Here is a 26,836-nt window from a genome sequence, read left to right on the forward strand (position 1 = left end):
CTATTTTTTATACTTTAGAACCAGAACCCCCATCAGAAGCTAGCCAGCTAACTAGCTACTAGCTAGTAGTCAGTTAGCCACTGCTAGCGTTCATCACTGTTAACTCGGGCATCAGCCAGCCTCAGTCGGGTCAATTCCTGCCAGTCTGCACAGCGCGATATCAACCCAGAGCATATCGGACTGCTCTTTCTCTACCACATCTCCGGATTCCTACTGCAAGCTCTGAACCTTTACACCGGATCATCACAGCTAGCTAGTTGCTATCCGAGTGGCTACTCCTGCCTAACGTCTCTGTCCCAAAGCAAGCACCAGTTAACCTCGAGCTAGGCCCACCTCCAGGCTAGCCAAAGAGATCCATCAGACAATTCCTGGGCTTCAATACCTCTTTTGCCAATTGGCCTGGACCGTTTGCTGCCGACCCCGAGCCCCGCCGATCCATCACGACTGGTCTGCCGACGTAACCGTCTGAGGGAGTTTCAACAGGCTCTGTTCTCTGTATATATCAATGACGTTGCTCTTGCTGCTGGTGATTCTCTGATCCACCTCTACGCAGACGACACCATTCTGTATACATCTGGTTCTTCTTTGGACACTGTGCTAACCTCCAAACCTCCAAATGAGCTTCAACGCCATACAACACTCTGGCCTCCAACTGCTTTTAAATGCTAGTAAAACTAAGTGCATGCTCTTCAACCGATTGCTGCCTGCACCCTCCCGCCAGACTAGCATCACTACTCTGGACGGTTCTGACCTAGAATATGTGGACAACTACAAATACCTAGGTGTCTGATTAGACTGTAAACTTTCCTTCCAGACTCACATTAAGCCTCTCCAATCCAAAATTAAATCTAGAATCGGCATCCTATTTCGCAACAAAGCCTCCTTCACTCATGCTGCCAAACATAGGCTCGTAAAACTGACCAACTTACCGATCCTACCGATCTACAAAATAGCCTCCAACACTCTACTCAGCAAACTGGATGTAGTCTATCACAGTGCCATCCGTTTTGTCACAAAGCCCCATATACCACCCACCACTGCGACCTGTATGCTCTCGTTGGCTGGCCCTCACTACATATTCGTCGCCAAACCCACTGGCTCCAGGTCATCTATAAGTCTTTGCTAGGTAAAGCCCCACCTTATCTCAGCTCACTGGTCACCATAGCAACACCCACCCATAGTACGCGCTCCAGCAGGTATATTTCACTGGTCATCCCCAAAGCCAACACTTCCTTTGGCCGCCTTTCCTTCCAGTTCTCTGCTGCCAATGACTGGAACGAATTGCAAAAATCGCTGAAGCTGGAGTCTTATATCTCCCTCTCTAACTTTAAGCATCAGCTGTCAGAGCAGCTTATCGATCACTGTACCTTTACACAGCCAATCTGTAAATAGCACACCCAACTACCTCATCCCCATATTATTACTTACCCTCTTGCTCTTTTGCACCCCAGTATCTCTACTTGCACATCATCATCTGCACATCTATCACTCCAGTCTTAATGCTAAATTGTAATTATTTAGCCCATATGGCCTATTTATTGCCTACCTCCCTACTCTTCTACATTTGCACACACTCTACATAGATTTTTTTCTATTGTGTTATTGACTGTACGTTTGTGTATGTGTAACTCTGGGTTGTTGTTTTTGTCGCACTGCTTTGCTTTATCTTGGCCAGGTCGCAGTTGTAAATGTTATTATTATTATTATTATTATTCTCAACTGGCCTACCTGGTTAAATAAAGGTGAAATAAAAATAAAATAAATTGAGCAAGGCACGCTATTTGCTTCTGTAAGTTGCTCTGGATAAGAGTGTCTGCTAAAATGTAAAATGTAGATGTAATACAAACCCCTCCCCTCAATTCATTTTATTAATTCATCCATCCATTCATTCATTCCGATTATGGTAGCATTTACTTTTTTTAACCGTATAATACTGTCAATACACAGTTTGTTTTTTGTTTTGATACCGTATTTATATTACAGTAGCCTCCTGAGCTATATGCACACATATGAAGCTGCTACCAAATACTCCAAAGAACACAATGTTTTTACTAATTGAAGTGTTTCCCAAGGTACTCCGCTCCTCCACAATCCCACAATACTCCTTTTCTCTGACCCAGTGGGAGCATCACTCGCCTGCATATGGCGCAGTAAAACCTCAGACTGGGCCATTGGTGCATGCAAAGGAGGTACATCCAGAGGATTTATGCCAGAGGGAGCCCAAGGCGGCTAGCGGTCCATTTATAGGGCCTTGTGTTTTTGCTTAATAAAGGCAGCATAAACATCTGCGGAACACATTTCTCAGAACTAGAGGATAGGAAAGAATTTTAAAAATTGCCTAGGTGGCAGCAGTGGAGGTGATTGAAGATAATATTGCATCCCTGCACCTACTAATTTCACTTTATTTGTTTTCCTACACATGTTTAGCATACCGTGACACTTTTATGTGGCTGTGTATTAGGAGCAAACAATTCCTTCCCACATTCATGTGAAAAACTGTCCAAGGCCATCCTTACCATTTCTTTACTGAAATACAAGGTGACTGGAAAGGTAATTTGCAGAAAGCTTTCAATGAATTGCACCAAACACTGATGCTCTCATCCTCACTCATGACATTAGCTCCAGATGTGGAATGTGAAAAGTTGTGTTGATATTCCTGTTATTCCTGACATTCCTTACTCTGTGCAGACTGTATCCTAGGTGCAGTAGGGGGGCTCAGCCTTTGCCTGCTCTGCATCATTCCCTCCCCCGATTTGGTTACCTGTCGCCCAGGCCCTCTCCTGGGGCAGGTTAGAGGAATATCCTGCTCCATGTTTCCATGCAGCCAGCGGTGGAAAGGGCTATGGTGCTAGGGGACACCAGGCCTGACCCAGGTCTTCTGGGGCTGACTGCTACGTTTAATGCAAAACAGCTGGCCCCCATGAACATTCCAGCTGAGGCTGCTCAGCCCATGGGAAATCCCAACGGGGGTTTGTTTATTAAAAGTATTAGTTGGATGTTTGTTGTTCCAGTGGACCATAAAGGAACAAACAGTGAGCCTAACACTGTCACCTCCTCCTGCGACTCACCACACCTTGTGGGCTTTGGATTGGTTGAACAATGTGTGGGAAATTTAAATCAGTTAGGTTGAAGTATATCAGATAGCATTGGATATCCTCCATTAGTGTATGTTAAAATATTTTAAATGGCTGCCCTTTGGTAAATTGTTCATTGACTTACAACTTATCAGTGGTTTAGGGTTACAATTCTATTCCCAGCCTATTCCCAGCCAATTCTCCATGAGTTAGTCATCTTTTCCCTCATTCTCTCTATCTCTCCCTCTTTCTCTCCCTACCTCCCCACCCCTCTATCATGAGTTCATCCACACACAGTAACTCTCAACATAAATATTTAGCCGTCTTGGTAGGATACTGCCATGTCTAAACTCCTTCCAGATGTGAGCCTGCTCAGGGCAGGGCTGTGTTTAGGGCTAATTGCACACGGCTGTGAAGGCGAGGGATAGCAGGGAGAGGGAGAGAAGAGGTATAGCAGAGGGAAGAGGGAGAAGAGGTAGAGAAGGGTGAGAATGAAGGAGAAGAGAGAGAAGAGGTACAGCAGAGGAGAGAGAAAAATGGTAGAACAGAGGGAGAGGGAGAAAAGAGAGAGGGAGAGGCTGAGTCTACAGGCTTGGCAGCATTGTCGGTCGGTGCCGTTTAAGATTAGTGAGGACGATTTGTTTTTAATGAGCTTGGCCTTATTTCTATTACAGCATACTGGATGACTGTCATTCATATTCCATTCACCCAGCTCAATGTAACATGGCTAGGCTTAGGCTACTACGTGACACTCAAATTTGCTCTATACCCATCATGAAGTTTACAACGTAGGTGCACAGATTGAGAGAAAAATTTGAGTAATCAAGGTGATAGACAGTGACACATTCAATACTGCCTTGCACGCTCTTGCCTGCATCTAGCTGATCTGGGGTGCAAACATAGGTCCAAACAGTTGCAAAAAGTTCAAATTCAGGTAGGTCCATCCCCGTTTTGTTCCGTTTGCGTGCGTTTAAGAAACGTTTTGCAACAGAATCGACGGAATTAATACAACCCTGATCACCCGCACACATAGTTCACTTTCAAAGCAGCCACATACAGCATCATCACTTTGCTAGTAGTATAATTCCTTCTGGCATCTACGCACTGTCCTAGTCTCACCTTTTCCCTTCTCTTGTGGACTTCAGTGCACAACACAAAAAAATCTCTCCAAGCCAAACTTTCCTACGATAACTGTTAACCGCTACACGTCCTACATCGTTGTCACCATATTAGCTAACGTCATAGTCAACACAATCCAATCCATGTGTACAATCACGCAGTACAGTGTACAGCAAGCAGTTTAGCAGTTCATCGGTGGGCCCCGGTGGCAATAAATTAATAAAACCAAAAGATTACCTTGACTTGCTGTGTTGGATAGCCTTAGACAGCTAGCTAACATAAAGACCTTTGTGGAAGTTGTCATAATTCCTATGTAAGTCTATGGAAGGGCCTGTGAACCATGATGCGCTTAGGTTTGGTTTTGAAGTCAATGTACCCAGAGGAGGATGGAAAATAGATGTCCTCCAGCTACACCATGGTGCTACTCTACAAAGTGCTGTTGAAGTTACTATAGACCTTAATTGCAAAACAGTGTGTTTTAATAGTTACTTGGTGATGTGGATATATTTAGTTTAGTTTTATCTAAAAAGGATAACTTTTTGTATTTTTCTTAAATTCACTGAGTAGAATGGTCCTCCCCTTCCTCCTCTGAGAAACCTCCACTTGTTCATAGGGATGTGGCCCAGGAGGCTGACTGCTCCCCAGTCTCTGCCTCTCTCTTTGCTTACCGGACCTCAGGCACTGGGGGAAGAGCCAGGGAAGAGACTGAACCTATAGTATAGTTTCGATACAGTAGCATCATTTCATGAAAAGTAATTTGATGTTAACCACCTGGTAATAAGTATTTATTTATTTAGCCAAATATTAGGACTAAATGTTGAATACATTTTCCATTGTGTGTAGCTATATAGTTTTGGGAATGTGTGTGTGTTTGGTTGTGTGTATGTGTGTCTGTGCCTGTGTCAGTGTGTGTCTGTGTGCGTGCATGCATACTTGCGTGTGTGTTATGTAGTTTAGCACTTTGTGAAGGATACAGATAGATTACATTTCTTTTAGCAAGGTCTGGAGAACCATGGATCCTCTGTCTCTAATGGTTAATAACACTGTAGCACTGAGGTGGTGAAAACACATCTTCAGTGGGAGGGAGTGTGCTGTCTATAAGTCTGGGTGGTTATAATTTATGCTTTTATAAAAGTCAAAACCTCTCCCCTCCTTTGCCATTTGTTTTCACTGTTGTCTGTTACTGATGACCTTGGTCCAGCGAGTGCCAACCCAAAGGAGTGGCCGCAGATGTGAGGGGTGGCAGGCTGGGAGGCACCAATGCCTGTCCTTGGCCGTCAGCAGGCACTGAGAGGAATGTGTAGCAGCAGGACACCCCCTCAGACAGCTGCAGTGAGGCTGCTCTCTGCCTGCGTGGGCGCAGTAGGGCCTGGGTTCTGTCCCTACTGTACACCACTGTCTATATGGATTCTAATGGGAGTGTTATAGTGTCTCCCATCCATCCAACATTGTGATCTTCAAGTTTCAAGTTTTATTAGTCGTATGTACGGGATACACATGGTATACACCATCCAACGAAATGCATCTTGGGAGTGGGGTGGGCCGTGTTGTGTTATCAAAAGGGCTAGCAGATGTGCCATTGGTTTGTGTTGGGTCTGTGAGTCAGTATGTGTTGAGACAGGAGTATGTCGATGAAATGTCCCAACAGCCATCTTATCAGCAGAGAGAATTCCAAAAGCTTGGAGTTGTGGAGCACTCGGAACACACAGGCATTCCTGCTGGGAGAGGGTTTATTTATGTGGGGAAAGGTGTTTAGAGGAGGGGGAGTGGGCTCTCCTACGTCCACACATGTTAGGTGGGGCTAGGGTTGTTGCGGTGACCCTATTACCACCACATCGTTGGTCACGAGTCATGAAGGTAGTCAAATTCCACATGACATTTAAGTCATGGTAATTATGCTTCTCCAAGCTCTGATGCTCCTGATGGTCATTAGTAGTCTACCAAACTTGCTAACTGCCTGGTACTCAGCACTCTGTTGTTCCTCTAATCACTCTGACATCAATGCAAATGTAATCGAAAATATAATCAAACACTTCATGAGAGCCCATGAGCTCATGTTGCGCAACATTTCAATAGGCTATGCAATTGCGCGAGAAAACAGAGTGATGGTATCACGTTTCAGGCAAGACCCAAATGCAGACTGTGTTGAAGTAACAATGTTTTTTACAGCAACAGGGGCAGGCAAACGACAGGTCAAGGCAGGCAGGGGTCGATAATCCAGAGTAGTGGGTCAAAGGTACAGGATGGCAGGCATGCTCAGGGTCAGGTCAGGCAGAGGTCGTTAATCCAGAGTAAGGGCAAAGGTACCGGACGGCAGGCAGGCTCAGGGGCAGGCAGAGTGGTCAGGCAGGCGGGCTCAGAGTCAGGACAGGCAAGGGTCAAAACCAGGAGGGTGAGAAAAAGAGTTGAACAAACAAGACAAACTGGCAAAAGGCAAACAGAAAACACAGGTATAAGTACCCAGGGGATAATGGGGAAGATGGGCGATGCTTGGAGGGGGGTGGAGACAAGCAGTAGGACAGGTGAAACAGATCAGGGCATGACTGTATCCCCCCCTCTAGGGATGCCACCTGGCATCCTACCTGGTTGAGTGGGGTGTCGGTGTTGTAAATCAGAGATAAGGCCTGGGTCCAGGATGCCCCTAGTGGAAACCCAGCACCTCTCCTCCGGGCCATAACCCTCCCAGTCAACCAGGTACTGGAATCCCCTGCCGCGAGGTCGAACCTTCAGGAGACGTCTCACCGTGTATGCCGGTTGTCCGTTGATGAGATGGGGGAGGGGTGGGCCTGGAAACAGGAGACAAAGGGCTGTGAGACATGGGTTTACATCTAGATACATGAAAAGTATGAAGTATATGGTGGGTACGGGGCAACAGAGGACGAACAGCAGAGGGGATAATGGTTTGGAGCAAGGGGGAAAGGTCTTGGCTTCCGGGTGTTTAGCCGCAGGGCTTTAGTGGCGTGCCAGCGCATCCGGCCTAACATACTTGGGTAGCGGTCGGTGCTGCGGAAGAAAAGTGGCCCGGACCTTACTGAACCCCTCCCGGAGGTCCTGGTACTCTGCGGGAATAGCGGAGATGTTCGGGGCAATTTCCAAGTCCCCAGGAATATGTCCTGGGGCAAGCAGAGCTGATTTCAGGCAATGAGCGTGGCAGAACGGGCTCCAGCCCACAATGGCACCAGTAGACCAGTCGATCGAGGGATTGTGTCGCTGGAGCCCAGAGAATCCCAATACCACAGGAACCTGTGGAGACGTAATTATCAGGAATTGGATTGTCTCGCTGTGGTTCCCTGATGGGGGTGGCATGGTGGGTGACCCAGCCTATAGTGCACCCATCCAGCGTTCTAACATCCATGGGAATGGAGAGGGGTTGAGTGGAGATGCCCAGCTCGGACGCCAGGGTAACGTCCATAAGTCTCATATCGGCACCCGAGTTAATTAGAATCTGGAGAGACTTGGACTGGTCGCCCCACAGCATGGTGGCATGGGGAGGGGGTCAAGAAGCAAAGTTATCCTTAAGACCCACCAGAGTACTCATTCCTACCAATGAGCTAGGTCTCTTGAAGGGACAGGTAGACACATAATGACCGGCAGTACCGCAATACAGACACCTCTGGGTGTTAAGTCAGCGTATGCATTCGGCTGGATACAACCCTAGCCCTCCCGAGCTGCATCGGTTTGGGATGAGGCAAATCGGCAGTCTTCGGAGGCTCTTGGAGGAACTCGGGTAAGCTCGGATCCTCTCGGGGACGACTTTCGGAGTTCATCAGATGCAAGGTGGGATCCTTGAGTGAGCGATTGGGACCGCAATCAGACCTCTTCTCCCTCCTACGTTCCCGTAGCTAACCATCGATCCAGATGGTTAAAGTGATGAGTGAGTCGAGATCCTTCGGTAGTTCCCGGGTTGCAAGCTCGTCCTTCCTCTGATAATCCGCGCAGGAACGTGTCGAACAGCGCTTCTGGGTTCCAGGCACTCTCCGCTGCTAGCGTGCGGAAATCCATCGCATAGTCTGCCTCACTGAGGGAGTCCTGCCAAAGCTGGAGTAACTTCCGGGCAGTTTCTCTCCCGAACACCAGAGAATCAAACATTTTTCAAAGGTACAGGACGGCTGGCAGGCTCACTGTCAGGTCAGGCAGAGGGCGGTAATCCAGAGTAGGGGCAAAGGTACCGGACGGCAGGCAGGCTCAGGGTCAGGGGCAGGCAGAGTGGTCAGGCAGGCGGGCTCAGAGTCAGGACAGGCAAGGGTCAAAACCAGGAGGGCGAGAAGAAGAGAGACTGGGAAAAAGCAAGAGTTAAGACAAAACACTGGTTGACTTGAACAAACAAGACAAACTGGCAAAAGACAAACAGAAAACACAGGTATAAGTACCCAGGGGATAATGGGAAAGATGGGCGACACCTGGAGGGGGGTGGAGACAAGAAGAAGGACAGGTGAAACAGATCAGGGCATGGCCTCTACAAAAAATTGGAGGATCAGCTTTCTATAGGCTAGGCCTACTATATTTATTTCTCAACTTTCCTAATATTAAGCACATTTCTTAGATGGCCTCTACTAAAAATTGGAGGATCAGCTTTCTATAGGCTAGGCCTACTATATTTATTTCTCAACTTTTCTAATATTAAGCACATTTCTTATATTTACAACAGGAGTATAGCCTACCTGGCTGGCATGAAAATATACCACTGGGAAAAGCGTCCTCCATTTGTTATTTAAGTGCATATATTCCTTTTGTTTTATTCCCACTGACCCTGTTTCGATACAGGCGCTTGATAATGGTCCATTCTAAATCAAAACAAATTTCAAACATTTATTACTTAATATATGTAAAGACAAGATTAAATCAATAATAGTCTGATCGGTGAAAATACACCTCATGTAGCCTAGCTCATAGTAGACCTACACCTCATGTAGCCTAGCTCATAGTAGACCTACACCTCGTAGTAGACCTACACCTCATGTAGCCTAGCTCATAGTAGACCTACACCTCGTAGTAGACCTACACCTCATGTAGCCTAGCTCATAGGCCTATATGTTTTATAAAGGTTTGTATCACAACTAAAGTGGCCAAATAACTTCTTAAAATGAAGCACATTCATCTGCTTTACAAGGGGTGTAGAGCCTAACTGGCATACATAAGCAGCACGTGAGTTTCAAGTCTGGGAAGAAATTTTTTACCATAAAAATGTATGGGGAAAAACTTGATAATGGTGTTTTCCACTAAAGGAACATTCGTGCTTATAGCCTACTACCATGTGCGCATTTCTGTGCTTGTAATGTGAAGAAATAGCCTAATAGTTTATCAACATTTTAAGCTAAATGTTCTGATCTGTTGCGTCAGCCACATTGCGTAAAAAACGTTTTTGTTGATTGTCAGGTTTTGGCCAGGACTGTTCTGGTTTTTTGTCACTAGATGTCCCCATTGCACCTTTTTTGTACCTTTTGTTTTTCCCTTGCTCTAATTATTGTTTGCACCTGTATGTCGTTCCCTTGTTAGTATTTAATCCCTGTGTGTTCCTCAGTTCCTTGCTCAGTGTTTGTATGTTAGCACCCAGCCCCAGCCCAAGCCTTGTTGTGAACATATATTTGTCTCTTGTTGGATTTTCCAGAGGTTCTCTGGTTTTGTTCTTTTGTATTTTGTATTAGTCTTTTGAGGTTTGTTTTTCCCTTGCTGTTTTTACCACTTTGTGGATTTTCTTTGTATTTTGGAAGATATCTATTTTTTATTAAACCACCATCTCTAGTACTGCTGTGTCTGCCTCATCTTCTGGGTTCTGCCGATTTAGTGACTGTTTCTCGCACCGGGTCCTGACATTGATGCTAGTGGTTGTATTAATTTTGGATCTATTGCATCCCACAACTGTCCCAGACTATGTTTGGAACATTTATTTCTCCCACAGAATAGAATAGATGAACCTTTGTACTATGAGGGATAGTAGATTGACATAGGCTAGTAATTTTGCTGTTCGTTAGGCCTACTCATCTTGTTGGCTGACGAAAAGCAAATATGGACAGTTCTTCTTATATCTTCAATATGCACCTCGGAATTGGATAAGGACTCGCGCAGTTACGTCCCCAATGTGTCTGTCTTCACTTGTAGCCTGTGAGAAAGACCCGATCATGTGATGGAGTGTGCAGAACTCAGGGAGAAGTGCACACTGGCCACTGGCCACAAAAGGCATGGATTATTTTAGAATGCATTACGGCCACACAAAGGGGATGCCCCGGGAAATTCTAGGCATTATCAAGTGCTTGTCAAATTGGGAATGAGTGACTGATGCTGTGTGTACAGCCTGTGCAAAAAACAATGCAGAGCTCATGTCTTCTAAGCAACTTTTTTAAAATCATCATTAGAGTCACATCAGGCAGCCTCACAATGTATTAAAACCCGGCTGACGAAATTGTGTGACCACCACAGCCCTAGGTGGGGCACTGGATAGCAATAAATAAATACAAAAAATAAAAACAAAGGCCTGACACTGGATACCCAGGGCACTATGAACAGCCTCAGCACCTGTCAATGCCACACATACCCAGGACCTGCCTGACTGGGGGCTCAAGGGAAAAGTCACAGCTCTAGAAATAACACTTCTTTGATATCTACTGTATGTTCCGTTTGTCCATCTCTGATGAATTCATACATTTACATTTTAGTCATTTAGCAGGCTCTCTTATCCAGAGAGACTTACTGATAGTGCATTCATCTTAAGATACTGTGGCTAGGGGGAAGCTAGTTCCACCATTGGGGTGCCAGGAGTGAGAAGGTCTTTGACTGGGCTGAGCGGGATCTAACCTCCCCGTAAGGGTGGGACAGCCAAGAGACCAGAGGTGGCAGAGCGGAGTGCTCTGGTTGGGGTGTAGGGTTTAAGTAATAGTCTGAAGGTCAGGAGGGAAAGTTCCCCTTGCTGCTCCATAGGCAAGCACCATGGTTTTGTAGTGGATGCGAGCTTTGACTGGAAGCCAGTAGGAGGACTTGGGAAGGTTGAACACCAGACGGGCTGCTGACGTTCTGGATAAGTTACAAGGGTGTACATAGTTCATTCATCACTTGAGATTGTTGCTCAAAATGCCACGATCTTCAGACTTGACAAAAACAGAGAAATATGTTGTCATGGCAACATTACACCCTTGATTGACTTTTGTTATTATAATGTTTCCTTTTATACAGCTCCTTCTTATCTTACTCCAAAAAGTAAATGACTCTCTGGTTATTCTTCTCCAGATATAGCCCCCACCCGTCTGTCTGTCTTCCCCTTCCCCTCTCTTCCCCGTGCTGAACCACAGAAATGGCCTCCAGAGTTTCTGCTTTGGGAGCAGTAGACTGCAGACCCACAGAATAAGGCGGTGGGTGTCCGTGCTGAGAATGCATGCGGTCACAAGTTTGTGTGTGTGACCACTTCTGTGTAAGTGTTTGTGTGATACTGAGAATTGATATCTGAAGATAGTAACAATATCCACCCGTATGTTTAATGTTGGACATACAGTATTTCAGATAGTTCTACTTAATTTGTCTAATGTTTATAATACCTCAAAATGTACCCTCATCAGTTCTGATTTACTGGTTGAAATTAATCATTGAATTAGTGAAAAAGAAAACAATGCATTTGCTCTCTTTTGAACTAAAACATGATTATGTTTGATAAATGGGTTAAATGTGTCATAAAAATAAATGGTTCCTCGACTATAATTATACAAACTGAGATATCATCGTTGTAAAAGCTTACACTAAGAACATCTTTCTGGTGAATTATATGAGGACCATTTGCATGGTGTGAAAATTGGTCCGATTGAACAAATTCTAAGGGAACAATGGCTTTACAGACGCCCGTTACCCAGTAATTGGAGTGGAGTTATGAAACCTGTTGATTGTATTCCACTTTACTTAGCGTTACAGAGCCACTCAATAAGACAACAACCATTTCTACAATAGATATTTATTGCATGAAACAAACAGTGTCTAACTCACCATCTAGCCAAACAGCATTGTTAAGTTATTTGGGTCAGAATGATTTTGGCCCTATCCTTTGTAAAAGCAAACCCATTTCCCAGCAGTCTTTGCATTGGAGCAGAAAACAGAGCTTGGTTATGAGACAGAACAATGAGACAATGTTAGTCAGGCATGGACCACATTCCACTTGTTTGAAAAGCCTAGATTCACTAAATTGCCTCATTAAAAGAACAAACTTTACACAGTGATGGAGTTGCTGACTTGGTTGGACTTTGCAGTTTTTAACATTCTCTTGTGTAAATCTTAGTTATACTTTCATCATTTACTTGCTGTGTTTTACCCTGGATTGTTAGGATTCTAGGCAGCCACTGGCTTACATCTTTCATCTTTCAGTCTTTGTTGGTTGCCCAGGTTTAAAATGTGTTGCGCAACTAAAAGGAAATACTGAATAAAAACTATGTAGAATTAAAAACCCACATGTCATGGAAGTTGCTTTCTCATTAATTGATAGTGTTGCTGCTTGAATTGTCCTGAGACTGTTTCCTTGTGGGAGACCATCTCTGAACACAGGAGCGGTGTGTGTGTGTGTGTGTGTGTGTGTGTGTGTGTGTGTGTGTGTGTGTGTGTGTGTGTGTGTGTGTGTGTGTGTGTGTGTGTGTGTGTGTGTGTGTGTGTGTGTGTGTGTGTGTGTGTGTGTGTGTGTGTGTGTGTGTGTGTGTGTGTGTGTGTGTGTGTGTGTGTGTGTGTGTACATGCGGGAAGGGCGTGCACGGCCACAGCATCCAAAATAGTATTCCATCCTCCCCTCTCTAATTAGAGACTGTTTATAAAGCCCCAATTATAATTTTAGACTGAGGAATTGCTGAAGGACTGCTTGCCATTTTACACACACACATACACTCAAACATATGTATATGCTGTTGCATATGGATACATCTGACTGTCTTACACACACACACACACACACACACACACACACACACACACACACACACACACACACACACACACACACACACACACACACACACACACACACACACACACACACACACACACACACACACACACATACACACACACACACATGCAACCACACACACATGTAACCACAAACCATATAGACTCCCTTGCCCCGCCTGGTTACCCAAGCACAATGCAGTATACTCTATAATAAGCGCTTCTACAATACAAATAATATGAAAAAACTCACTCCACTATCCAGCTTCAGGATGAGACACATTGCAATCTACTGTCACAATATAGTTTCAATTTTGTATGAATCTTTAATTTCTTTGTTTTCCTGAGTCTTGGAAAACAAATATTGTACATAGCATCTTAGATATACACTATTTGGATGTACACTGTATAACTCTTTCTGGTTTTCACAGCCTTTGACTGCACACCAAGAATGACCCTGCACAACTCTGAGAACAAGCAAACTCGTCAGGAAGATTCTGTTCACTTTTCCATAATGCTTGAATAACTCAATCAGTGCCTGTGACATGATTTTACAAAAACATTTTACATGCAATTACATGGATGCTCATGTACATGACAGGAGATAAATAGGACTTGTAGTCTGGCAAAGCTCCCTGTTCCCTGCTGGAAGCACACTGGTGGCTTAGGGACAATGGACACATTCACGGCTCAAGATGCATTTACTGCTAAAGTGCTTGTTGTGCTCAAGGGCCTTCAGTGGCCTGCTGCATTCAGTGTGGTGACCCAGGCCTCTGAGGGCAGAGCCAGTGCCCCTGGGCCACACATAACTGCTTCCTGTCAGAGGTAGCTTAGTTTTCTACCACTGAGTGGCTGTGGAGTCTCCCTTGTCCACCTGATTCTCCCTGTGATGGGTCTGGAACATTGGCAGACCAGGGCACTGAATGGTGATTCAAGGGCACTCAACTAGCCATCAGGACAGAGCTACCAGTCCAGTGCAGAGGCACTGGAAGACCTGCGAATGAAAAGAGGCCCTTTAATATTGGGAAGGTCTATCGTACACACATGTTCTCTCTCTTTCTCCCTCTTTTTCTGTCTCTCTCTCTTACCATCTCTCTCTCACACACACACACACACACACACACACACACACACACACACACACACACACACACACACACACACACACACACACACACACACACACACACACACACACACACACACACACACACACATCAAATCAAATCAAATTTTATTTGTCACATACACATGGTTAGCAGATGTTAATACGAGTGTAGCGAAATGCTTGTGCTTCTAGTTCCGACAATGCAGTAATAACCAACGAGTAATCTAACCTAACAATTCCACAACTACTACCTTATACACACAAGTGTAAACGGATAAAGAATATGTACATAAAGATATATGAATGACTGATGTACAGAACGGCATAGGCAAGATGCAGAAGATGGTATAGAGTACAGTATATACATATGAGATGAGTAATGTAGGGTATATAAACATAAAGTGGCATAGTTTAAAGTGGCTAGTGATACATGTATTACATAAAGATGGCAAGATGCAGTAGATGATATAGAGTACAGTATATACATATACATATGAGATGAGTAATGTAGGGTATGTAAACATTATATTAAGTGGCATTGTTTAAAGTGGCTAGTGATACATTTTTACATATATTTCCATCAATTCCCATTATTAAAGTGGCTGGAGTTGAGTCAGTATGTTGGCAGCGGCCACTAAATGTTAGTGGTGGCTGTTTAACAGTCTGATGGCGAGAGATAGAAGCTGTTTTTCAGTCTCTCGGTCCCTGCTTTGATGCACCTGTACTGACCTCGCCTTCTGGATGATAGCGGGGTGAACAGGCAGTGGCTCGGGTGGTTGTTGTCCTTGATGATCTTTATGGCCTTCCTGTGACATCGGGTGGTGTAGGTGTCCTGGAGGGCAGGTAGTTTGCCCCCGGTGATGCGTTGTGCAGACCTCACTACCCTCTGGAGAGCCTTACGGTTGTGGGCGGAGCAGTTGCCGTACCAGGCGGTGATACAGCCCGACAGGATGCTCTCGATTGTGCATCTGTAGAAGTTTTTGAGTGCTTTTGGTGACAAGCCGAATTTCTTCAGCCACCTGAGGTTGAAGAGGCGCTGCTGCGCCTTCTTCACAACGCTGTCTGTGTGGGTGGACCAATTCAGTTTGTCCGTGATGTGTACACCGAGGAACTTAAAACTTACTACCCTCTCCACTACTGTCCCGTCGATGTGGATAGGGGGGTGCTCCCTCTGCTGTTTCCTAAAGTCCACAATGATCTCCTTTGTTTTGTTGATGTTGAGTGTGAGGTTATTTTTCTGACACCACACTCCGAGGTCCCTCACCTCGGAGTGTGCCGTCTCGTCGTTGTAGGCCGTCTCGTCGTTGTTGGTAATCAAGCCTACCACTGTAGTGTCGTCCGCAAACTTGATGATTGAGTTGGAGGCGTGCATGGCCACGCAGTCGTGGGTGAACAGGGAGTACAGGAGAGGGCTCAGAACGTACCCTTGTGGGGCCCCAGTGTTGAGGATCAGCGGGGTGGAGATGTTGTTACCTACCCTCACCACCTGGGGGCGGCCCGTCAGGAAGTCCAGTACCCAGTTGCACAGGGCGGGGTCGAGACCCAGGGTCTCGAGCTTGATGACGAGTTTGGAGGGTACTATGGTGTTAAATGCTGAGCTGTAGTTGATGAACAGCATTCTCACATAGGTATTCCTCTTGTCCAGATGGGTTAGGGCAGTGTGCAGTGTGGTTGCGATTGCGTCGTCTGTGGACCTATTGGGTCGGTAAGCAAATTGGAGTGGGTCTAGGGTGTCAGGTAGGGTGGAGGTGATATGGTCCTTGACTAGTCTCTCAAAGCACTTCATGATGACGGAAGTGAGTGCTACGTGGCGGTAGTCGTTTAGCTCAGTTACCTTAACTTTCTTGGAACAGGAACAATGGTGGCCCTCTTGAAGCATGTGGGAACAGCAGACTGGGATAAGGATTGATTGAATATGTCCGTAAACACACCAGCCAGCTGGTCTGCGCATGCTCTGAGGACGCGGCTGGGAATGCCGTCTGGGCCTGCAGCCTTGCGAGGGTTAACACGTTTAAATGTTTTACTCACCTCGGCTGCAGTGAAGGAGAACCCGCAGGTTTTGGTAGCAGGCCGTGTCAGTGGCACTGTATTGTCCTCAAAGCGAGCAAAAAAGTTATTTAGTCTGTCTGGGAGCAAGACATCCTGGTCCGCGACGGGGCTGGTTTTCTTTTTGTAATCCGTGATTGACTGTAGACCCTGCCACATACCTCTTGTGACTGAGCTGTTGAATTGCGACTCTACTTTGTCTCTATACTGGCACTTAGCTTGTTTGATTGCCTTGCGGAGGGAATAGCTACACTGTTTGTATTCGGTCATGTTTCCGGTCACCTTGCCCTGGTTGAAAGCTGTGGTTTGCGCTTTCAGTTTCACGCGAATGCTGCCTTCAATCCACGGTTTCTGGTTTGGGAATGTTTTAATCGTTGCTGTGGGTATTACGTCGCCGATGCACTTTCTAATGAACTCGCTCACCGAATCAGCGTATTCGTCAATGTTGTTGTTGGACGCAATGCGGAACATATCCCAATCCACGTGATCGAAGCAGTCTTGAAGCGTGGAATCAGATTGGTCGGACCAGCGTTGAACAGACCTGAGCGCTGGAGCTTCTTGTTTTAGTTTCTGTTTGTAGGCTGGAAGCAACAAAATGGAGTCGTGGTCAGCTTTTCCGAAAGGAGGGCGGTGGAGGGCCTTATATGCGTCGCGGAAGTTAGAATAACAATGATCCAGGGTTTTACCAGCCCTGGTAGCACAATCGATATGCTGATAGAATTTAGGGAGTTTTGTTTTCAGATTAGCCTTGTTAAAATCCCCAGCTACGATGAATGCAGCCTCAGGGTGTGTGGTTTCCAGTTTACATAGAGTCAGATAAAGTTTGTTCAGGGCCATCGATGTGTCTGCTTGGGGGGGAATATATACGGCTGTGATTATAATCGAAGAGTATTCCCTTGGTAGATAATGCGGTCGACATTTGATTGTGAGGAATTCTAAGTCGGGTGAACAGAATGACTTGAGTTCCTGTATGTTGTTATGATCACACCACGTCTCGTTAATCATAAGGCATACCCCCCCGCCCCTCTTCTTACCAGAAAGATGTTTGTTTCTGTCGGCGCGATGCGTGAAGAAACCAGCTGGCTGCACTGACTCCGTTAGCATCTCTCGAGTGAGCCATGTTTCCGTGAAGCAAAGAACATTACAGTCTCTGATGTCTCTCTGGAAGGCAACCCATGCTCGGATTTCATCAACCTTGTTGTCAAGAGACTGGACATTGGCGAGTAGTATGCTAGGGAGTGGAGCGCGATGTGCCCGTCTCCGAAGCCTGACCAGAAGACCGCTTCGTTTGCCCCTTTTACGGCGTCGTTGTTTAGGGTCGCCGGCTGGGATCAGATCCATTGTACTGGGTGGAAGGCAAAACACAGAATCCGCTTCGGGAGAGTCATATTCCTGGTCGTAATGATAGTGAGTTCACGTTGCTCTTATATTCAGTAGTTCCTCCCGACTGTATGTAATGAAACCTAAGATTACCTGGGGTACCAATGTAAGAAATAACACGTAAAAAAACAAAATACTGCATAGTTTACTAGGAACGCGAAGCGAGGCGGCCATCTCTGTCGGCGCCGGAAGTAGATCCCTTCTACACACACACACATACACACACACATGCTCCTGCTGAGATGTGGCTCCTGTGGCTAGAAGCTCACACACACACACACACACACACACACACACACACACACACACACACACACACACACACACACACACACACACACACACACACACACACACACACACACACACACACACACACACACACACACACACACACACACACACACACACACACACATGCTCCTGCTGAGATGGGGCTCCTGTGGCTAAAAGCTTACAGCAGTAATTGGTCTGGGCCTTCATTAGTAGCAGGACTGAGGACTGTGACATGTCACAATGAAAGTGTGTGTGTGCAGGTGACCAGACTCCCTCTCTCATTAGCCCGCTAACAAGTGAACACACCCCTTAACCCTATAACCAGCTCCGTGTGTCTCTGAAACAGACCTGCTCCTGGTCCATAACTTGTTGGCTAATGCAGAAAAAGTGGATTGTCATTGCAAACCAGACGCTAAGCTGTTCAAATGGTCCCCAACCATTCAGAAAGTCACACTCTCATCCAAAGGCTTCACTGATTCGTTCCTCTACCACCCAATGATCAAACATCATGTTGTACAGTGTGTATACATACTCACACACACCTTACAGTAGTTTGTGTTGAAGACAATTGCCACTTATCCCAGTAGAGAGAGGGGCAGGCAGCCTTTGGCTAACTCTTTGGCTGGGGCTTGTCTGTTAGAGTCCATTCCATGTGTATGAGGTGAGGTTGGAAGGTGCTACGTAATGTGCTGGAGTTTGGTAATTGCTTTTGATGTATTAAACGTGGCACTTGGAACTAAGACATCTTGAGAAACTTGTTAACAGCCAAGTTAAGTAATGGAGTTTTTAATAAAATTATGGGTTCACCCGCAATATTCACAGACCCGATCTGTCTGTCTCCATCAGTCCAAGTTCCAACCTTGTGATGTCTTTATTGAAGAATAGACTGCCATGTCTTTACAGTAACTGTTCTCGTATGCATTGCCAGGACGCTGAGATCTAAATAATGCTTGAGTATGGAATTACTCATGCTTAAATAAAGATTACTCAAATATTCTTTTAATTACATGAAGCTACAGTATTCTAGATAAAGTGTCCAGACTGAGAATGTATCCAAAGGTGTATTGTGTCTGCTTTAGCGTTGAGAGACATGAAGTCACTTCTTCCTTCTTTAAAAGCCTCATTCGGTTTCCTTTAGAAATGACTTTCGATGGGTTATTGGAATGAAATGGCTACATTTTGCTGTGACACAATCTGATGCTTTCAGTATAAAATCACCATGCAGATTAAACTGGTTTGAATTGGATACTCAGAAACTCTCAGTGAATAATTTTCTTATTGCGGCTGCTATTGGTCTTTTAATCTCTGAGCTATAGAGCCTTGTGTCGTGTGCCGAGTTTGTGGCGCTTTACCAAACTCTTTCAGGGGTTCTTGTCCTTCACCTCGTGTGGTCCTTTAGCGAAGAGGTCCATCCAAAGTTAAATTATGTTTAAACAGTGGCGTGTTCAGTTGTTTTGACTCTCTTTATTACATTGAACCTGCACCTCTCTTTGTTTGCCTTGGTCAGGGTGGGGTTGGGCGTGTAGTGTCTAATCTGTACTCATATCCTCATGTTGTTCCATTGGACTGTGTCTCCACAGTGTGTAGTAGGACAGCCCACAGCCATGGCTGATCTTTGAACCCCCCTCCCCTCTCCCCTGTCTCCTGCACCCTTGTTTCAGAACGACTCTGGAGATGATCAGTGTTATGATAGAGAGGGAGATTGTTGATGTTATTGTTGTAATGAGATGCTGGGTTGGCAGGTTAGAGACGGTTAATGAGAGTGTACAGTTTAGCCTGCAGAGGGATTCTTATTAAATAGAACCCTCTCCTTAAGACTGTTATCCTACTTTTGGTCGGCCGTAGGATAAAGCAACTAAAATCAGAAGTTCCCTCTGGAGTGGAGACAGGGAGAGAGAGGCTCCAAGACGGCAGGGTATTTGGGAAAGCAGTGGATATCAGGGAAATGGGAACATGGGACTCTTCATTCATACATTACACATCTCAAACGTCTGCAGTAAGCCATGGAAGACAAACTATCATCTAGTTAGTCTTTTGTTTGCTTTTGTTTGTTTCTTTGTAATGACCCTTCTTTTCTTTATGTTTGATTTGATTGCAAGTCCTAATGATAAAATGTAAGATTGGTAGCACAGTTATTGAAGAGAGAGAAGGTCTCCAAATGAGGACATGATTAGAAAGAGAGCGAGACAGTGGAGCAGAATCAAAACGTATTTTTACACCAATGTTTATTGGGAACAGATATGTGCGATTTGAAAGAGAGGATATCCTGTCTTGTTTGAGAAGGATTTTATAAAGTGGAGCCTGGAGACTCATCCTAAACCAGTTTTTCTGCCCTCAGCTGTCATTTGAATAGCTGAAAGGTTTCTCTTCCGCTGTATACAGTGTACGTACTGTACATTCTTTAGCATGCCTTCAGATTACCACCAGAGGAACGATTGTTCACTAAAAAAAGATTACTGGCAGAGGAAGACCTGAAACCCAGTGCAGCTGTAGGCAAGCATGCACAAATACACAGAGAGACACACAGAGACACAGAGACACACAGAGGCAAACACGTACAAACACACAGAGACACTCACAGACATAGAGACAGAAATAGACACAGACTCCCACACACACTCCATCTGCCCACTCTTTCACACCTGTGTGAGTGTGTGCTAATGTTGGAGTTGATCGGATCCATGATCCACCCAGCTGAAGAGGTTCAGTCTGAAACAGACAGTGGCCTGGAGTCACCATTCATCCTCTCCTCTCCCCAGAGAGGAAGGAGCAGAAATAAATCAGTGAATGAATACAATTTGAGACATGCTGACATGCCCTCATCTCTCTCTCGAAGGCTTTGTGGGTTGAGGAAGCAAATTGAGCAAACCAACAAAGTGAGTGGCACAGCCCAGGGAGGGGTTGCTGTGGTTTGTATTGCTGGGACATGGCCCTTTGTCTGGCAGTCAGTGTGCATCTCCCTGACTTACTGTCCCAGCCGTGCACCAAGAGGGATGACTAAGGTATAGGCTACCAGCAGTTTCTATTGTCTTTCTGGTTTTACAGTATACTCTCCATCTCTCAGAGGTGAATGTATCCGGTTGAGTAATCACAGCATGATACTGTATCCCTATTAGGAGAGAAACGAGAGGAGATGAGAGTATGTGCACCTGACCAGAGCTGTGATCGGGGTTAAGGCCATTAACCTGTAGACACTCAGCCTCTATTAACAACATGCCTACTGCTCCAACAGCTGAATCATCTTGGATGACCTGGCTCTTATCATTGGCCCTGCTAGTGTTTGATTTTCACTGAATGGCCTTAGATGAAGTGTCTTTGTGTGTCCCCCCATGCTGACCTGCAACCCTGGTTTTACACACAGCTGATATAGATTATATTACTGGCTCTGATCTCTGATAAGCCACTGGTCTGAAAGGGCTAAATTAATGAGGAGGCTAATGCAGCTCTGCTGTACCTTAGAGGTCGCCTGGATTGAGTTAGTGCACTTTTCATATTGTGCACCATAGAGCTGCAATTGTATTTGGAGGCAGACTAACTCAATGTGCCATCTGTCAAGGGGGCAGTCAGTGTGGAGACGCAGCAGGCCATTCAAACAACAGGCCACTCTATCAATTTGAGGGTAAGCAGTAGTGTTCCCCTCCTTCTCTTCACTTCAGTGATGAATGCTGTATGTGATCCATGCTTTTTCAATTAAGCTCAGACTTCGCTCATCTCCAGTGCTTCTGAAAATACACAAATTCTCTATACAGCCTTTGTGTACTCTGATGTAGGAGTTTAGGTTTCTCATATCCCTTGCTTGTTCTCTCTTCCGGTCGCTCCTGTCTTCCACCTGCTCATGGACAGTGCTCTGCTCTGTGCTCTCCTCCTGACCCCTGACCTCTGTCAGCCGTGTCCTGAATAAACAGCTAATTGTCTGGTTTCCTGTTTAGCCTGATGGGAGGGAGCATCTAGCCTATTTCAGGCTGTTTACAGAGCTCTGTCTCACCTTCGCTCTTTCTCAGAGTCCTACTCTGTATTGTTTGTGTTGATCATGTGAAAGAGCAATGTGCACTCTGCTACAGACATCAGAGATACATGGGTGTACTAGAATAGGAAAATGACATGCTAATGTCCTGAATCGCCAACCCTTTTGTTTTCTTGGAAATGAACATCTTATGTTTCCAAACAGTGGGTTCAATGTGCTTTACTTTATCATGTTTGTGTATTTCCTGAAGTGAGCTTTCCAGTTCTTCTGTGCAACGTAGAAAATAGGTTTCATTATTTTCTGTTCAAATGGATGCGCTTGAGACTAATAGTTTTAGATTCTGAGCTGATTGTCTCACTTTTCTCTCTCACACAACACACTTACTGTACACAATCACGCAAAAAGAGCAGGTTGATGTTTATCATGAGTCTTGCCCTGGAGGGAGAACTGAGTGATTTCCCCTTAGATAGGCCAGCTGCAAAGTCAAAATTGGCTATATTGTACAAATCAAATCAAAGTGTATTTGTCACGTGCGCCGAATACAACAGGTGTAGACCTTACAGTGAAATGTTTACTTACAGGCCCTAAGCAACAGTGCAATTGTTAAGTAAAAAATAGTTATTAGGTGAACAATAGATATGTAAAGAAATAAAAACAACAGCGAAAAGACTGAATAATAACAGTAGCGAAGCTATATACAGTAGCGAGGCTATATACAGTATGTACATGTAGGTATGGTTAAAGTAACTATCCATATATGATAAACAGAGAGTAGCAGTAGCGTAAAAGAGGAGTTGGCGGGCGGTGAGTGGCGGGACACAATGCAGATAGTCCGGGTAGCCAAAGTGCGGGGGAACCAGTTAGTTGGGCTAATTGAGGTAGTATGTACATGAATGTATAGTTAAAGTGACTATGCATATATGATAAACAGAGAGTAGCAGCAGTGTAAAAGAGGGGTTGGGGGGGGGCACACAATGCAAATAGTCCGGGTAGCCATTTGATTACCTGTTCAGGATGGCTTGGGGGTAAAAGCTGTTGAGAAGCCTTTTGGTCCTAGTCTTGGTGCTCCGGTACCACTTGCCATGCGGTAGTAGAAATATTGATTACAAAAATGTAATTTAAGGTTAGGGTGAGGCATTATGGTTAGCACAGTGGTTAAGGTTAGGGTTAGGTGTAAAATCTGATTTTATGACTTTGTGGCTGTGCCCACTAGTGCAGAGCTGCTTTCAGAACAAGATTCATGATGAAAAAAGCGAACCTGCGCAAAAAGATGAACATGAACACACACACTGTCTGTGTTGAATTAAATGGCTTGTTGTTTTGCCAGACGTTACTTTCTCCTCTGCTATCTGTATTGAATTATTCAGGCAGTTCCGGATCTTCTGTAGCTTTCATCTCAGGCCTGCATCAAGTTATATGACAGATACTGTGTCTAACTGACGCATGAGACGTTAGGACTGGGAGTCACAGGTTCAAATTCAGTTTACGCCCTAGGACGACCACAATACACAAGAGTCTGCATTTTCTGCTCATTGTTATTTGCATATGGATTTGAATATAATTTGGTTCAGCAAAAAAGGAAGGAAAACATTATATAGTTCAAGTAGATGGATAGATAGCTTTAGACACTTTGCAGGTATATTACTACCAAATATATAGTTAATTTCTTACAGTGCTGATTTAGTGACTAATGACCAATGTATTCATTATCAACCCCTTAGTTGGAAAAGTGACCGGTTGGTGCTGCTAATTACATCTGCTCATTAAGTGAACTAAAAGATGAGGAGGTGAGGGCTGACGGTTGTATTTTTATTAATGTGGCAAGAAAGGCAGTCAGCTCCCTCTTTTAAAGACACACACACACACCCGTGCTCCGCTCGGTTCTGTTCCTCAGCTTCGATTAAAAACACACTTCATCTCACAAACAGCCCATTAAGTGCCCCGGGGAATGGGGAGAAGGCGGCGTGAGGCTGGGGGGCGTGTTAATGATGGGGGCTGTCGCCTGAGCCGGGCCCCTGCTGTACCCTGCTACCCCACCGAGGGGCCAGAATCACAAAGACATGGTGTTGCAGACACACAGCTGACCTGACAGGACCCATGACACACAACCAACCTGACAGGACCCACGACACAGGGGGTTGTAGGGTAGTAGGGGTACAGGCTTCAGGACCAGGGACTGTGTCTCCTGAGCAGGTTACACCAATAGGGAATGTCACAGTGGACCCTGTGAAGGCCTGGCTGTGTCTGGGGCTAGGCTGGCGGGCTCTGTTGTGGTGTAGCCTCTCTGTCCATCTGAGCTGGTCCGTATAGGCTGGCTGATCACTGTAAATACAGTTTCCTATGATGCCCCTTGAGACAAAGCAGATCTTCTGCTCTGCTCAGTGCAGGCTGGTCCTAGAAAGCCCCTCGCACTCTTGTCTGATAAGGGCCCTATAAGCCAAATTATTTGCCGATAGGGAAAAGGGTAATTGTCATGACGAGTGCGGACTTTCCTTTGATGTGAACGCCGTTGGCTTATGATGTAAAAAATGTATCCAGGATGATTATCACAAGCTTTCTTCCCCCCACCCCCAATCCCAATCTCTGTCTCCTATTTGGTCTTTAGAATGAATTGGAAACAGCTTTGTGTAATGTCTCTGGCCAAGGTGGTCACGTGTGACTTCTGCTCGTGCAGTTTATTTATCCTCTCATGAAGATTCTGACCCTCTTAGAGGAGTCAAACTTTTATCTGAAACCCATTTTCTGGGCAATTGAGTTGTTGGTCGTCTCTTTCTCTGATATTGCCCTTTCTCCTTTCATATTCTATATGGGTCTGACTAATAAAACTCAGGTAGGCTAAGTATGAGATGAACGTGTGTCTTTGTGATTTTTAATGTTTTGTTGAAGCACAATACTAATGATATCTTGGTTTGCTCCTTTTTTTAACAGAATTTTGAGCAACAATCGCATCAGGGTTCTGAGAAATGGATCCTTTGTTGGACTCTATGCCCTGGAGAAACTGTGAGTAACGCTTGTGATTTTCACTAAATCTGAATGAGTCTGTCCTGGGTTCTCACTCATAGGTTAAACATTGGCAGGTTTAACACCAACAGGTTGGGTGCTTGTAGCCCAGATGGCCCTGTGTTGCGGAGCCCACAGTCCCACAGAGACAGGGTATCAGGGAGATCTGTGCTTCTCGCAGCTCTGCTATCCAGTGGGCTGGCTTCCAGCAGGGAGGATGAAACACTCAGTGTGGTTATCACAGAGTTATGTGGAAGAGATCACATAATTACCCCACCATTCGTCATTATCAGAGAAGCCCTGCTCTACAGGACAAGATAAGAGGATTCCATGGGAGGAGGAGGCTGTTGGCGCTGCCTGCACTGCCTGTAGCTTAGATTGAGGCAGGCAGCTGGCTGGCTGGCTGGCTGGCTCTAACCTGTGGATGTAGGGTCCCACTGCCTAGCTGGTCCACTGGCTGTTTCCTATTGGTTGACATTTGAGTCCTCTGACGATTTGTTTTTCATCAGTGGCACAAACTGTCCCTGCTGTTGTAAACATAAGAACACAAATATAAATGCTGAGTGATACTGAGGAAGGGAGTTTTACGTTGCATCAACAAAAGGATAGTCGACAGTGGTCTTCCAGTGTTGTACTGTACAATATGGAATGGGGCCAACTCTTGCCTGTGTATGTCTAGGAGGCAGCAGTTTTGGGGGAGGGGTGGGGGGGAGATGGTGCTTAAGCGATATTAGTTCCACATGCGTCTCTGAGCTGCCACCAATGAAGTGAACAAGCTTTTCCAAAATGTTGGAAGAAAGACAAATATGGTAATTTGCTGCAGTTGTTAGCTTGTTAGTACCTACCTATTGGAGCTCAACACAGACATGACAGGTCTGAAAAAAGAGCAAAATCTGCTGAAACTGCTTGACCCTCTTATGTGAGCTAAACCGGACTAGAACACTCCTGTGTGACAGTGTTCTTACCTTCTTCTTACTCTCTCTACTAATCAAAGTTAGAGCCTCATCTATTCAGTCTTAGTTTGATCATCTTTATGACCTGTATTGTTAGATCGGGTGTAGCTGAGATTTGATTAGTGGTATGGGGCTTTGGCAAACTAGAGGCTTGGGCAGAATTGTTTGTTTGATGTAAAATGAGATGGTATTACTTGTTTTTGCAAGTGCAGACAAGGCCCCCCAGAATGCCATGGGGTTTGTGGGGTGGGTAACCTGAGCTTGCCCACTAGCAGGCTAGTGTACCTGGGACAGTGGTAAAACTAGTAGGAAGTAGGGGTGGAGCAGGCTTGCAGTGCTAAAACTCTGACCTAGTGAGAGAGACACAGAACAAGAACCCCCCGCACACACACACACGCACGCACGCACGCACGCACACACGCACGCACGCACACACACACACACACACACACACACACACACACACACACACACACACACACACACACACACACACACACACACACACACACACACACACACACACACACACACACACACACACACACACACACACACACACACACACACACACACACACATGTTGTAAATCACACAGGACTCATTTCACTCCTCTGCTCAGACCTCAGACCTCCACCAGCCCTCTGACACACTGCACTGGAGGTCTGCTCACTCATCTTGTGCTCCACACTTTGTAATTGAGCATTTCACGACTTACAATAAAAAATGAGCTCATGGGAAAACAACTATTTTCATATTAAAATATACCAACTTGATATAATAAAAATCAAACTGGGCAAAGATGGATAGATGTGAAGTAAAAAACCACAACTGCAAGATTCATTTTGCTTTTTGTCCACCTACTGTGCTGCTCCCCCTGCGAGTTGCTATGTTGTTTTGTTTTGCCTCTAGCTTGGTCACCGTTCAGGTCTTTCTCATTATTTCCAGCCTGTTGTCGACATGTGCTTGTCATTTGGTCCAGTGGCGAGCAGTTACTCATATATGTGGTC

At 45.4% G+C, this 26,836-nt stretch overlaps 1 protein-coding gene across 1 annotated transcript in view; it reads left to right on the forward strand.

Moving 5' to 3' along the window:
* LOC139576809 (adhesion G protein-coupled receptor A2-like) overlaps nt 1–26,836 on the forward strand; it is a 64,642-nt gene that overhangs the window by 9,606 nt on the left and 28,200 nt on the right. The window contains exon 3 of the mRNA XM_071403305.1: nt 24,802–24,873. Coding sequence (XP_071259406.1) covers nt 24,802–24,873 — 72 coding nt within the window. The remainder of the gene's footprint in view (nt 1–24,801; nt 24,874–26,836) is intronic.

This window comes from Salvelinus alpinus, chromosome 5 (assembly GCF_045679555.1).
Source record: "Salvelinus alpinus chromosome 5, SLU_Salpinus.1, whole genome shotgun sequence".
Taxonomy (NCBI): domain Eukaryota; kingdom Metazoa; phylum Chordata; class Actinopteri; order Salmoniformes; family Salmonidae; genus Salvelinus; species Salvelinus alpinus.